General features: G+C 43.8%; 1 protein-coding gene across 2 annotated transcripts in view; it reads left to right on the plus strand.

The window, feature by feature from the left end:
- The first annotated feature begins 279 nt into the window (after positions 1-279).
- psda (pleckstrin and Sec7 domain containing a) overlaps positions 280-14,338 on the plus strand; it is a 33,007-nt gene continuing 18,948 nt past the window's right edge. Inside the window, exons 1-7 of one of the 2 annotated variants that reach the window (XM_058650956.1) lie at positions 280-1,169; positions 1,889-4,349; positions 4,828-4,936; positions 5,531-5,811; positions 5,898-6,181; positions 6,310-6,547; positions 6,637-6,893. In XM_058650956.1, the coding sequence (XP_058506939.1) occupies positions 2,022-4,349; positions 4,828-4,936; positions 5,531-5,811; positions 5,898-6,181; positions 6,310-6,547; positions 6,637-6,893 (3,497 nt within the window). In that variant the 5' untranslated portion in view covers positions 280-1,169; positions 1,889-2,021. The remainder of the gene's footprint in view (positions 1,170-1,888; positions 4,350-4,827; positions 4,937-5,530; positions 5,812-5,897; positions 6,182-6,309; positions 6,548-6,636; positions 6,894-14,338) is intronic. The other variant, XM_058650955.1, reaches the window with a different exon arrangement.

The following is a 14,338-nucleotide window of genomic DNA, read 5'->3' on the forward strand; positions in this document are numbered from 1 at the left end:
GTTTTTTTTACATTTTTAACTGATTTGATTGATCTAAAATGAGATAATTAGTCTATGTGGATGTGGTTTTCTGCTAAAAGCCTCATCATTGTGATGATTTTCTGTTTGAAATCATTTAAACATGAACGTCACAAGGTTTTCGACCAACAAACAAAGACATTCATCAAAACTGTGTGACCTTACGTCAACGAATCAATGAAAAGAATGATCAATAACATGAAGACTGTGCAGAGGTTGTTGTTGTTGTTGGACAGTGAAGAATGACTCAGCAGAAAATGATGTTAAAGGAGCTACGTTTGTTTTGTTCCACATTAGCAGTATTAGGAGACGTAGGGAAAAGCTAGCTAGCTCACTAGTTAGCCATAATTTATAGGTGTCTATGTTGTATTTAAACTGAAAGACAAAGCAGCAAACTATCGGGACTAAAGAATAATGTCAGCACAATATCGTTTTGAATTAGTATGGATCATTTCCATGAGATGTGGGGTGAATTAATGACCTCATGCATAGAAAAATCTCCCATGACCCATCTGTGGGTCCCGACCCAGTGTTTGGGAACAACTGGATGAGAGGAAGAGCGAAGGAAAACATAGCGGTGCTTAACATGTGGTTTTGTTGTCTCCGTTGTTTCTGGAGAATCACCAGGAGAAATGCTGCATTCCATTTATGTCAGAAACTCGGAAGTCCATCTTGGACCAGAGATCCTGACGGGAAGTGTTCGTGTGGGAGTGAAAGCACTGTCTCAGCAGCAGGGGGCGCTCCCATCATCTGTTTACCTGGTGTGATGATGTCACAGCAGGAACTCCCCTGCCCTCACTTGTGATGTCACTGTAAGTGATTATCTCTGATGTAAATGCCCACCCCCCCATTGGCTGAGGCAGTGGAGGATGGGATTGGCTGGCAGCTTGCCCTTGAGGAAGTGAGCGTGGACGTCAGCTGATTGATAGAGATTGGAATAGGAGGGGTGAAGAGGAGGAAGAGGAGGAGCCAGAGGAGGAAAAGCTGAGTCGAGTCTGTAAATCCACGATGAGCCGGCTCTGCTGCCGACAACAAGTGTTCACCAGAGAGAGAGAGAGAGAGAGGATAAAACGAGGTTACTGTACAACACAGAGGGTTACCACGGCAACTCAGGAGACGTGCTGCAGCAGCGAGGACAACAGGACACACAGGTAAGGTTGCAGCTCTCTGTGTGTGTGTGTGTGTGTGTGTGTGTGGTGGATAGAGCAGTGCATGCTGGGAGGGGTGAGTTGGAGGAATCCTATTAGCAGAGTCCAGGAAAAGTAGGGCTAATTGTATCTTATCTGTGTGTGTGTGTGTGTACGTACGTTCTGTCTTCTCATGGTCATGTTATCTCAGTAAAGACATTTTCCTGCTGATCTTCACCACACACACATCGTCACTGGTGTGTGTTCAGAGTTCAGAGGTCAATGTCCTCCTGTGTCTTAATCCAAGCAAGAAAACTAAACTACACACACACACACACTCATACACATTAACTAGTAAAGTTCAAAACTTAAGTTTGAAACACACACACACACACACACTGCTGCCTCCATCACTGAAGTGACAAAATCAGACATTTGAACTTAGTGTTTGAAATCCAACATTCAGATTGACTTCAGTGACACAAAGTGACCACACGAGGCAGCAGAGGACCAGCAGCTCCTGTGTCCCTGCAGCTAAAATTACTGATTTTCTCTCTGGACTTTGGTGTGGGAGAGTGAGTGATTGAGTGTGTGTGTGGGCGAGTGAGTCGTTTAGAAACTTTAAAAACCAATGGTTTGTTTGCATCTGCTTCAAAACATGTGAAAAGTTATTGGTCTGGAAGTTTGTGGGTAAACTAACTAGATATTAATGAGATAATATTATGTTCTGCTTCATGCTACAGGTTGAAGAGATGTTGATCAAGTGGAGGATGGACCTGATAATTTAGTCCAACTCCCAAAAGACTTTTGATAAACATGGCGACCAGAAGGCGGAGGGACTTTCTGTGGAAATAACAAAGGCTCTGAGTCGCCAGCATGTCTCAGGCAGGAAAAGTCCTCCACCTGTATGTGGAGGTGAGGTCTGTAGCTGATGGGGAAGAGAGGATGCTGGAAAGAGGAGATCATGGAACTGGTCACCGCATGCTTCAATGCCCAGACATCCTCCCTCTGTCTCAGAGGAGCTCCACCCAGTCAAGTCCAAACCACAGCCCAGATCTTTCTCCAGTCACCCACAATCAGCGCGAGGCTGATTGTGGTAACCACAGTGCACCCTCTTTAAAGACCTCCTCCAGGCACTCTGTCAGTTTTCATCTCCAAAACCCAGACACAACGGGGTGTCCTACCCAATACCATCGACAGAATGTGTTGTGTGATGACTTAGCTCAGTTACTTCAGGTAATTTCACCTGAAAGGTCTGGTCCTGGATCACTGGGATGCACGCGTTCCTCTGACATGGATCACTACCAGGAAAGGGTGCTAATCCCACCGTCATCTATCCCCTTGGGAAGGCTGTCTGTACCCTCCACACCCACCAGCAGCCGTAGATCCTGTGAGGTCACAGGGGTGGGGAATGAGGAGGGGAAAACATCTGTGGTGAGCTTTGGCTATGTAGAGAAATCTAACGTTCACAGCATGGGCAGCCGGAGTCCTTGTGTGTGCCAAACTGAGTCGGACAATCCTTGTAATAGGACAAAGGGGCAGCTGCTAAATGCCCACCTCTGTAAAAGGCTGAGTGACCCAATGTGGTACAATGGCCAGTCGACACAGGGTGACCCTTTTCTTAATCCCCCTTACCCATCTCCACGTGAATCGCCTCATTTAAAGAGGGCAACTGTGGATGCAGTAGCCAGAAATGCCACCCGCAGGGCTGTGGAGGAGTTTGGATCCCCACAACTCAGACGACAGTTTGCAGGCCACGGCCCAGAGACTTACAGCCCCACTCTGCCACGGCACTACCAGCCTCCACGCTGCCGGTCCTTGGGGGGTTCACCAGTCCTTCCCCGGAACACCCTTACCCTGCCACCCAAGATCCAACTCTTGGACGTGGACAGGGGAATGTGTCGTAATTCATTGAATGGAATACCCAGAAGTCCAGCTTTTAACCACCTCTGTGCCCACACAGGATTCTCCTCACCCTCAATCACTCCAACCAGAACACTAAGCTCACATAGCCTGCCTCACAGACAGCAAAGTCCTTGGTCAGGGGACGAGAGCGCCAGATTGTCCAGTAAATTTCATCCACCTTTACCTGCAGGAAGACCCACAGACATCCAGCATGAAATCCCAACTAGCATTCCGTCAACAATCAACCAGCCCAGGTTTGACTACCAAACAAGTACAAACTCCCACATTTGTGTTAAAAGTAGCTATAATGCTACAGATGATAAACAGCACAGAGCTTACGAAAACTCTGACTTTTCTAGCAACAGTCACCACAAACCTTTACGCTGCGGTAGCAGAACCAGTGATGCAGTAAGTCCTTCCATTGGAAGGAGAAGTGTCTCCCCGTCCTTAAATCCTGAAGTGGCTTACAAGTTAGCGGTGGAGGCTACTAGACTGTCCACTATTTTAGCAGACAGACGTACTCCCTCTCCAACTCCTTCTCAAGCTGAGTCACTGAGGTCAGAGAGTCCAAACACTGGAGGGTCTATCCAAAGAGAATCCCAACCATATGCCGCTCTTCAAGTTCGACACTCCCCTGAACCTCTGCAGGAAGTTGACAAGAACCATCAGTTAAAAACAGACAAACCAACACAGACTGTGACCAGACAAGGACGTGTGTCTCCGTCCCCCTCCCACACAACCCTCCCTTCATCAGCATCTCCAGCTTTGCCAGCCAGGCTCCAACGAGCTGGAGCTTCTCAGTCACCTGTCCTAGACCCACGGCAGCATTCACCAAGCAAAGTCATGTCCATCCTGCATCGCTACCAGCCTCCACAGTACACTGGAGATCGCAAATCAGCTGGTGAGGAATGGGGCCCATATGATAACCTTTCGGATAGATCATCTTGGGACAATCTTGAACTCCCCAACAGACTTCTCTCAAGCCAAAACACGGATGCTTGGCCTATGAGCTGGACCTCCAGGCAACAGGACTGCAGGGAGGTTGGACCTGTCTTCTACAATCCAAGCAAAGAGGAGAAACATAGGAAGGACAGGGAAGACGAAGGAGTTATGATGTCAATGCAGGGGAACCAGAGGTCAGAGCTGAGGGAGGAGGTTCAGGACCATAGCAGGGCTGCTGTCACCTCCTCTCAGAGCTCCAGTGGAGTGACGGGCAGCATTGGAGACAGTTCTCAGCTTTTTCCCGAAACGTTGAGCCAGTCCAGCCACGATACAGCAGACACTGGCTCCGGAATACAGGTCGGCTGGAGGGGAGGGTGGTCAGGGTTCTGTTGTGTCCAGACTGAGAAAGTAGTGGTATAGAATAGTATGTAGAGTTCTGTTTTGAACCAGTGACGCTTGGTCATACGTCTGCAGAGTAGCACCATCATCTTTCAGTTCAAGTATCTGCTTTTTAGCAAATATTACTTCGTTTTTGTGAATCAACAATATTTTCAAAGACTGATGTATGGTTTCATGTAATTCCTATGTCATAGGGCTCCATGTTGCGATGATGTCCACTTCCTTAGAAATATAATTACATAAGAACAGGGTCATACTTTCCTCATCCATGTGTCCACAGATGTCCCCTGTGGTCTATGTGACATTAATGTCCACGCTAGTATGTGTGGACACTTGTTGGACAATCTCAAGCACCTCCATATTTTATGACCATGCAGACTGTACACCCTGAACTGAACTGCATCATGTGACAACAGTGTGGTGTTTCCTCCTGCAGACGGACAGCGGCTCGGCGCCGACTCTGTCCTCGCGGTCACAGAAAATCGCCAGAGCAAAGTGGGAGTTCCTGTTCGGCAGAAAGACAGAGGAGGATCACTGCAGTAAAGGTTTGTTCTTTATTAAACCTCACACTGCAATTAGGATTATTCTGGTTTACTGCAGGCACTGATGGTCCAGTTCTTTAGATGAATCAGATTATTTTAATCCTGGAAAACATTTCACAGAAAATAAAAACCAACAAAATCAGTGTCTTATTCATTACAGTAAACAAACAGCTTCTCCAGCTCCAGTCTTCTTCTAAGCCAATTAGCTGGAGCTTAGCATCAACTGGAACACAGTGTCACTACACACACACACATAAACAAACACTATTCACTTCCTGTTCCTGGGCAGCTTTTGTTCTGTAAAGAGAACTTGACTTGTGACCGAAGAGTTGTCAGTTCAAGTCCCCTGAACTGGCACAAGGTACCCAATCCCCATTGCTCATTGTTGACTGGACACTCTAAATTGACCCCAGCCACTGGGGGGCCATGTCCCATGTACCTGTGCCGGTCCCAAGCCTGGATAAATGGGAGAGTTGTCAGGAAGAAACTGGTATTATCATATCATGTTATCCCCAGTTATCAGTAAAGGATCTGTAATAGAGCCCTGAGGTACACCTTGAAGACTTCATCATTAATATTCATCTTTATTCCTGGCAGATACCTCACCCACCAGCGGCTCACCCAGCCCCACCCCTCCCTGTTCCTCCTCCTCCTCCTCCTCCTCACACTGGAAGCCAGCCAATCAGAGGAGGGGGCGGGAAGGCGAAGAACGGAAGCTGTCGCATCATAAAGTGCAACAGATTGAGGTGGAGCTGGTTAGTCCAAACCTCCGAGGTGTCAACCCCAAGACTGGCGTCATCCGCCGCACCATTAAATACTCTGAGACGGATCTGGACGCGGTTCCGCTGCGCTGCTACAGGGAGACCGACCTGGACGAGGTGGTGTGGCTTCACCTGGACGTATCTCAGTGTTCATGTGTGATTTGTACGATTACTGATGGTGATTGATGATTATTGTTGTGTAGGTGATGCGGGCGGAGGCAGAGGAGGTGGAGGTGGAGGTGGACTCAGCCTTTGGCAGCCACCGCAGCGTTCTGGGAAACTGCAGCTTCAATCCGACTGAGGTCTCCCCAAAACCTCGTACAGGTGGAGGGAGGGAGGGAGATGAGGACGAGGACGAGGACGAGGAGGAGGAAGAGGATGAGGAGGAAGGAGTGGTCAGCTGGGCCAGTGTCAGGATGCTGGGAGACAAACAGAGACAACGAGCCGCCAAAGAAGAAGACGAGGTTTTCAGTCTGCTGCTGAAGGGGTGAGACACTTTCCACTGATCAATCCTGTTTTTAAGCATGTGTCCTGCTGTCTGTCTAACTGTGAGACAAACACCAGAAACTGACTGATTTTGTTAGGCAAGGCCTTAAAAAAGATTTTTTTTCCCAGGTCGTCAGAGGTGTCCTGCGACGTCAACAGTGGCCTCAAGTCTCCGATCTCTATTGGCAGCCCTCGCCTGCCCTCGGATAGCAACATGGATTCCTTCAGCCGCCATTTTGAAAACATCATGGAGTCTCACCGCGCCAAAGGAACCTCGTACAGCAGCCTGGACAGTGTTGACCTATTGACCTCTGGATCCACATCTGTGTTCACCTTTGACTTACCGACCCTCACCCCGGAGATCCAGGTAGGAGAGTCACATGGTTCTGATGAGTCACATGAGTCACATGGTTCTGATGAGTCACATGGTCACATCGTCTCGTTCGTGTGTTGCAGAGTCAAATTTGTGATGGTGCCAAACAGATTATCGAGCTGAGCTTCGCCCCGCTGGCCCGTCCAGATCCAGCCGCTTCCTCTGAGACATCGCGTTCCGAAATCGCCCTCAGCGCCTTAGTGGGCGGGCTCCGGGGCGGGGCCAAAGAAATGTCCAGCCCTCCGGTGCGGACCAGGTCAGAGAAGGACTCGTGGCGTCGCTCCAACAAAGACGGTTTCAGAAAGACCAACTCTGCACCTTCGCTCCACAGCAGCCCCAGGTGAGTCACGACCGATGTCCAGGACGAACAGGTTCAGACACTCTTCCACGGTCCCTCAGATTTGTCTGTTGGATGTTTGTTTGTTTTCATGTAAGTAACTTGATTGTCTGTGTTGGTATATTTGAACAAAGGACCCACAATGCAGTTTGGCTTCATTTAAAGTGAGAAGTGCGACAGTCGGACGTTTGGTTGTTTGTTGTAGGACGTGTGTTGTTACTTCACAGGAGTGAAGTATAGTTTTTGGTGGCTCTCTGTTTCCGCACTTGTTTGCAATATGAACAATAGGGGTCCAAGAATTTTGACCCTGATGTGGATTTGAACATGCAACCTTTACATACTTGTTGCCTGAAGTGTTGTTTTTGTCATGGTTTGTTTTGTTTGTGGTTGTTTGTGTTGGTTGTAGGTCGGTGGTTTTTTGTTGTTGTTTATTGTTGGTTGTAGGTTGTAGATCAGGTGTCTCAAACTCAAATGACCTGTGGGCCACTGACGGTCTCGTCTGGTCAGTCGGGGGCCAGTCAAGTAAAAAAAAAAAAAAAAAAAGCAACAGTTGCGGTGGACGTTATGAGCTCATATCATCAATATGTCGTATTAATTCCATTTTTTATATGTACACTATTGCCTCATGTGAGCTTTTCTGTCTTTTATCCATTATTATCCACAGCACTTTGGTCCACTGTGTTTGTTTTAAAGTGCTTTACAAAGAAAGTTGGATTAGATTGGATTATTTCAAAATGTAAGTGGTTGTTTTAATAGGCAGCAATAAAAAAAACATTTATGATGCAAAATGAATCTATTCATTTAAAAATAAAAACATATAGAAATGACTCGTTACAACTTGATATTGTTTGGAGGGCCACATGAAATCGATTGGAGGGCCACATGTGGCCCCCGGGCCGCCACTTTGAGACCCCTGCTGTAGATGATGGCGTGTTTTTGTCGTAGCTTCTTTTCTTATTCTGCTGTGTCATGAGTCCTGTCCACTGATGCTTGTCTGTGATTGGTCAGATGAGTTGACTCCAGCTGAAACCAGTCTGTGTCTCTGTTGTTGTTGTTGTTGTTGTTGTTGTTGTCGTCGTCACTTTTTCCTTCTTTACTTGATTTAAACTTATTTCCCATCAGACGTGGATGAATGAAACCTGCTGTAGTGACAAGATTCAGCCATGTGAGGGCGCCAGAGATATACTGGGAAAGGCTACTGTGTGTGTGTGTGTCTGTGTGTGTGTGTGTGTGTGTGTGAGAGAGAGCAGAGCACACGCCCAGTCTGTCAGACAACACATGAGTTTAATTATAGTGTATGTGACGTAAACACAGTCAGATCTGTGTGTGTGTGTGTGTGTGTGTGTGTGTGTGTGTTAAACCAAACCTCATTGAACTTTTAGACAATTTTATCAGAATCAGTTTGATGTTTGAAAAGCAGCAGCTCATGTTAGAGGATGATGAAGACATGAATACAAGAGACACGATGAAGAGGTGACAGGATGACGGGAAAATGACATCACAAGTTTGAGACAATTGGATGAGATGGTGAAAGGAGGACACAGTGATGATAAAATGAGATGAGACAATGAGGAGATCTGAGGTCTGAGGTGGAGTGGTTCAGTGTTTAAGACCAGTACCCTGTGTGCGAAAGACATCATGGTCGCAATGGTCGCAAGTTCGACTCCACCCCTACCTGACTGTACTCAATTCCATTGTAAGTCGCTTTGGATAAAAGCGTCTGCTAAATGACATGTAATGTGATCTGATGAGAGGGTGAGATGACGTCTTGACAACATGAAACAATATGGCCAGACTTAAAGATGAGAGGATGAGACTGAGGTAATGGGAGGGTGAGACTGGGGAGATGAGAGGATGAGACTGAGGAAATGGGAGGGTGAGACTGGGGAGATGAGAGGATGAAACTGAGGAAATGGGAGGGTGAGACTGACGAGATGAGAGGATGAGACTGAGGAAATGAGAGGGTGAGATTGGGGAGATGAGAGGATAAGACTGAGGAAATGAGAGGGTGAGACTGGGGAGATGAGAGGATGTGACTGAAGAGATGAGAGGATGAGACTGAGGAAATTAGAGGGTGAGACTGGGGAGATGAGAGGATGAGACTGAGGAAATGGGAGGGTGAGACTGACGAGATGGGAGGGTGAGACTGACGAGATGAGAGGATGAGACTGAGGAAATGAGTGGGTGAGATTGGGGAGATAAGAGGATGAAACTGAGGAAATGAGAGGGTGAGACTGACGAGATGAGAGGATGAGACTGAGGAAATGAGTGGGTGAGATTGGGGAGATGAGAGGATGAGACTGAGGAAATGGGAGGGTGAGACTGAGGAGATGAGAGGGTGAGAGTGAGGAAATGAGAGGGTGAGACTGAGGAGATGAGAGGGTGAGAGTGAGGAGATGAGAGGGTGAGACTAAGGGAATGGGAGGGTGAGACTGAGGAGATGAGAGGGTGAGAGTGAGGAGATGAGAGGGTGAGACTAAGGGAATGGGAGGGTGAGACTGAGGAGATGAGAGGGTGAGAGTGAGGAAATGAGAGGGTGAGACTAAGGGAATGGGAGGGTGAGACTGAGGAGATGAGAGGGTGAGAGTGAGGAAATGAGAGGGTGAGACTAAGGGAATGGGAGGGTGAGACTGAGGAGATGAGAGGGTGAGAGTGAGGAAATGAGAGGGTGAGACTGAGGAGATGAGAGGGTGAGAGTGAGGAGATGAGAGGGTGAGACTAAGGGAATGGGAGGGTGAGACTGAGGAGATGAGAGGGTGAGACTGAGGAAATGAGAGGGTGAGACTGGAGAGATGAGAGGGTGAGAGTGAGGAAATGAGAGGGTGAGACTGGGGAGATGAGAGGACAGCCTGTTTCCGTGTCGCCCTCTGAAGCTGAGAGTTTATACTGATTTAAATTTAAAGACAGACTTCATTGTTTCCACTTAAGAGCAGTAATGAAAAACAGCATCGTACACACACATGCACGCACACACACACACACACACGGACACACACTATCGGGGCATTTTATACCAGCACACTATACTACGTGCGTCGCCTACGCTGCATAAAGACTGATAAACATGCGTGCGTACAGACACCAAATAATGAAGGGTGACGGGTGATAAGTTTTGGAATAATTTCAGCTACTTCAAAATAAAAATATCCTGACAGTTCTGATTCATCTGTCAGTTCTGCTTTCTTCTCAACAATCCCGTATGAACCTGAGACTCTGTGTAACAGCTGATCTGTGTAGAATCACTGTCAGGTCCTGATGATCCAGTGTTCCTCGTGCGTAAATGCACACAGCCTCTTCCTCAGTTTGGCGCCTGAGCGATGGTTCAGTCCCTGATAGACCTCTTGGTAATACATGGATCAGACCCGTCGCCAGACCTCAGTTTTAAGGGGGGCATATGAAATGCATGGGGGGGGCACAATTATTAACCTGCAGTACGTATATTCTTTATCATCCTACTCTATTCACGTTACAAACCTCTGTTTAAAATATCCCTGGTATAAATGTTATGACCATAATTTACTATAATTATTAAAGCCCACATAGACCTGAAGCTCCAATTAACGCTGCGTTTGTGTGTGTATCTGCGTCATTACCTCGTTTATGAAACCCAGAACAACAGTTCAGCCACTGCTGAGAAAATAGTGTTGTATTGTTTTCCTGGGCTCTGCGAAGCGGATCGGCACTTCCGTAGTTTGATGTCGTCATCAGAAATCCTAACCACCGTAGCAGCTCCCGGTGCGGGCACTAGTCCGGGCACATCCGGTTGCGTACATTCAACCACAGAAGAAGAAGAACTACTCTCGTTGTAGCTGCTGAGATGCAGAACATCCACCGTGCCAGAGGGGGAGCTGTGTATCTGAGAGCTGGCCTATCTATTACGTCACTTCCAGGTACCGGGCCAATCACAGGACAGTGGGAAAGCTCTCGTTGGCTGGCCAATCACAACACAGTCCACGTTCTGGGGGTGTGGTTTTGGTCTGAAACAGCGCGGCTGACGAGAGCGTCAGTGAGGAGATATTTTGATCGGCTCATTTGCAGCGATTAGGAGGTTTTTAACCATGAAAACAAGTTAATATATGTAAGCAGACCTCCATAACTAACATATATGTGACCATGAAAACAAGTTAATATATGTAAGTAGACCTCCATAACTAACATATATGTGACCATGAAAACAAGTTAATATATGTAAGTAGACCTCCATGACTAACATATATGTGACCGTGAAAACAAGTTAATATATGTAAGTAGACCTCCATGACTAACATATATGTGACCGTGAAAACAAGTTAATATATGTAAGTAGACCTCCATAACTAACATATACGTGACCATGAAAACAAGTTAATTTATGTAAGTAGACCTCCATAACTCACATATATATGTGACCATGAAAACAAGTTAATATATGTAAGTAGACCTCCATAACTAACATATACGTGACCATGAAAACAAGTTAATATATATGTAAGTAGACCTCCATAACTAACATATACGTGACCATGAAGACAAGTTAATATATGTAAGTAGACCTCCATAACTAACATATATGTGACCATGAAGACAAGTTAATATATGTAAGTAGACCTCCATAACTAACATATATGTGACCATGAAAACAAGTTAATATATGTAAGTAGACCTCCATAACTAACATATACGTGACCATGAAAACAAGTTAATATATGTAAGTGGACCTCCATAACTAACATATATGTGACCATGAAAACAAGTTAATATATGTAAGTAGACCTCCATAACTAACATATATGTGACCATGAAAACAAGTTAATATATGTAAGTAGACCTCCATAACTAACATATATGTGACCATGAAAACAAGTTAATATATGTAAGTAGACCTCCATAACTAACATATACGTGACCATGAAAACAAGTTAATATATGTAAGTAGACCTCCATAACTAACATATACGTGACCATGAAAACAAGTTAATATATGTAAGTAGACCTCCATAACTCACATATACGTGACCATGAAAACAAGTTAATATATGTAAGTAGACCTCCATAACTAACATATACGTGACCATGAAAACAAGTTAATATATGTAAGTAGACCTCCATAACTAACATATACGTGACCATGAAAACAAGTTAATATATGTAAGTAGACCTCCATAACTAACATATACGTGACCATGAAAACAAGTTAATATATGTAAGTAGACCTCCATAACTAACATATACGTGACCATGAAAACAAGTTAATATATGTAAGTAGACCTCCATAACTAACATATACGTGACCATGAAAACAAGTTAATATATGTAAGTAGACCTCCATAACTAACATATACGTGACCGTGAAAACAAGTTAATATATGTAAGTAGACCTCCATAACTAACATATACGTGACCGTGAAAACAAGTTAATATATGTAAGTAGACCTCCATAACTAACATATACGTGACCGTGAAAACAAGTTAATATATGTAAGTAGACCTCCATAACTAACATATACGTGACCATGAAGACAAGTTAATATATGTAAGTAGACCTCCATAACTAACATATACGTGACCATGAAAACAAGTTAATATATGTAAGTAGACCTCCATAACTAACATATACGTGACCATGAAGACAAGTTAATATATGTAAGCAGACCTCCATAACTAACATATACGTGACCATGAAAACAAGTTAATATATGTAAGTAGACCTCCATAACTAACATATATGTGACCATGAAAACAAGTTAATATATGTAAGTAGACCTCCATAACTAACATATATGTGACCGTGAAAACAAGTTAATATATGTAAGCAGACCTCCATAACTCACATATACGTGACCATGAAAACAAGTTAATATATGTAAGTAGACCTCCATAACTCACATATATGTGACCATGAAAACAAGTTAATATATGTAAGTAGACCTCCATAACTCACATATATGTGACCGTGAAAACAAGTTAATATATGTAAGTAGACCTCCATAACTAACATATACGTGACCGTGAAAACAAGTTAATATATGTAAGTAGACCTCCATAACTAACATATACGGGACCGTGAAGACAAGTTAATATATGTAAGTAGACCTCCATAACTAACATATACGTGACCGTGAAAACAAGTTAATATATGTAAGTAGACCTCCATAACTAACATATATGTGACCATGAAAACAAGTTAATTTATGTAAGTAGACCTCCATAACTAACATATATGTGACCATGAAAACAAGTTAATATATGTAAGTAGACCTCCATAACTAACATATACGTGACCATGAAAACAAGTTAATATATGTAAGTAGACCTCCATAACTAACATATATGTGACCATGAAAACAAGTTAATATATGTAAGTAGACCTCCATAACTAACATATACGTGACCATGAAAACAAGTTAATATATGTAAGTAGACCTCCATAACTAACATATACGTGACCGTGAAAACAAGTTAATATATGTAAGTAGACCTCCATAACTAACATATACGTGACCGTGAAAACAAGTTAATATATGTAAGTAGACCTCCATAACTAACATATACGTGACCGTGAAAACAAGTTAATATATGTAAGTAGACCTCCATAACTAACATATACGTGACCATGAAGACAAGTTAATATATGTAAGTAGACCTCCATAACTAACATATACGTGACCATGAAAACAAGTTAATATATGTAAGTAGACCTCCATAACTAACATATACGTGACCATGAAGACAAGTTAATATATGTAAGTAGACCTCCATAACTAACATATACGTGACCATGAAAACAAGTTAATATATGTAAGTAGACCTCCATAACTCACATATATGTGACCATGAAAACAAGTTAATATATGTAAGTAGACCTCCATAACTCACATATATGTGACCGTGAAAACAAGTTAATATATGTAAGTAGACCTCCATAACTAACATATACGTGACCGTGAAAACAAGTTAATATATGTAAGTAGACCTCCATAACTAACATATACGGGACCGTGAAGACAAGTTAATATATGTAAGTAGACCTCCATAACTAACATATATGTGACCGTGAAAACAATATATGTAAGTAGACCTCCATAACTAACATATATGTGACCATGAAAACAAGTTAATATATGTAAGTAGACCTCCATAACTAACATATATGTGACCATGAAAACAAGTTAATATATGTAAGTAGACCTCCATAACTAACATATACGTGACCATGAAAACAAGTTAATATATGTAAGTAGACCTCCATAACTAACATATACGTGACCACGAAAACAAGTTAATATATGTAAGTAGACCTCCATAACTAACATATACGTGACCACGAAAACAAGTTAATATATGTTAGTAGACCTCCATAACTAACATATACGTGACCATGAAAACAAGTTAATATATGTAAGTAGACCTCCATAACTAACATATACGTGACCATGAAGACAAGTTAATATATGTAAGTAGACCTCCAT

This window comes from Solea solea, chromosome 15, assembly GCF_958295425.1.
Source record: "Solea solea chromosome 15, fSolSol10.1, whole genome shotgun sequence".
NCBI lineage: Eukaryota > Metazoa > Chordata > Actinopteri > Pleuronectiformes > Soleidae > Solea > Solea solea.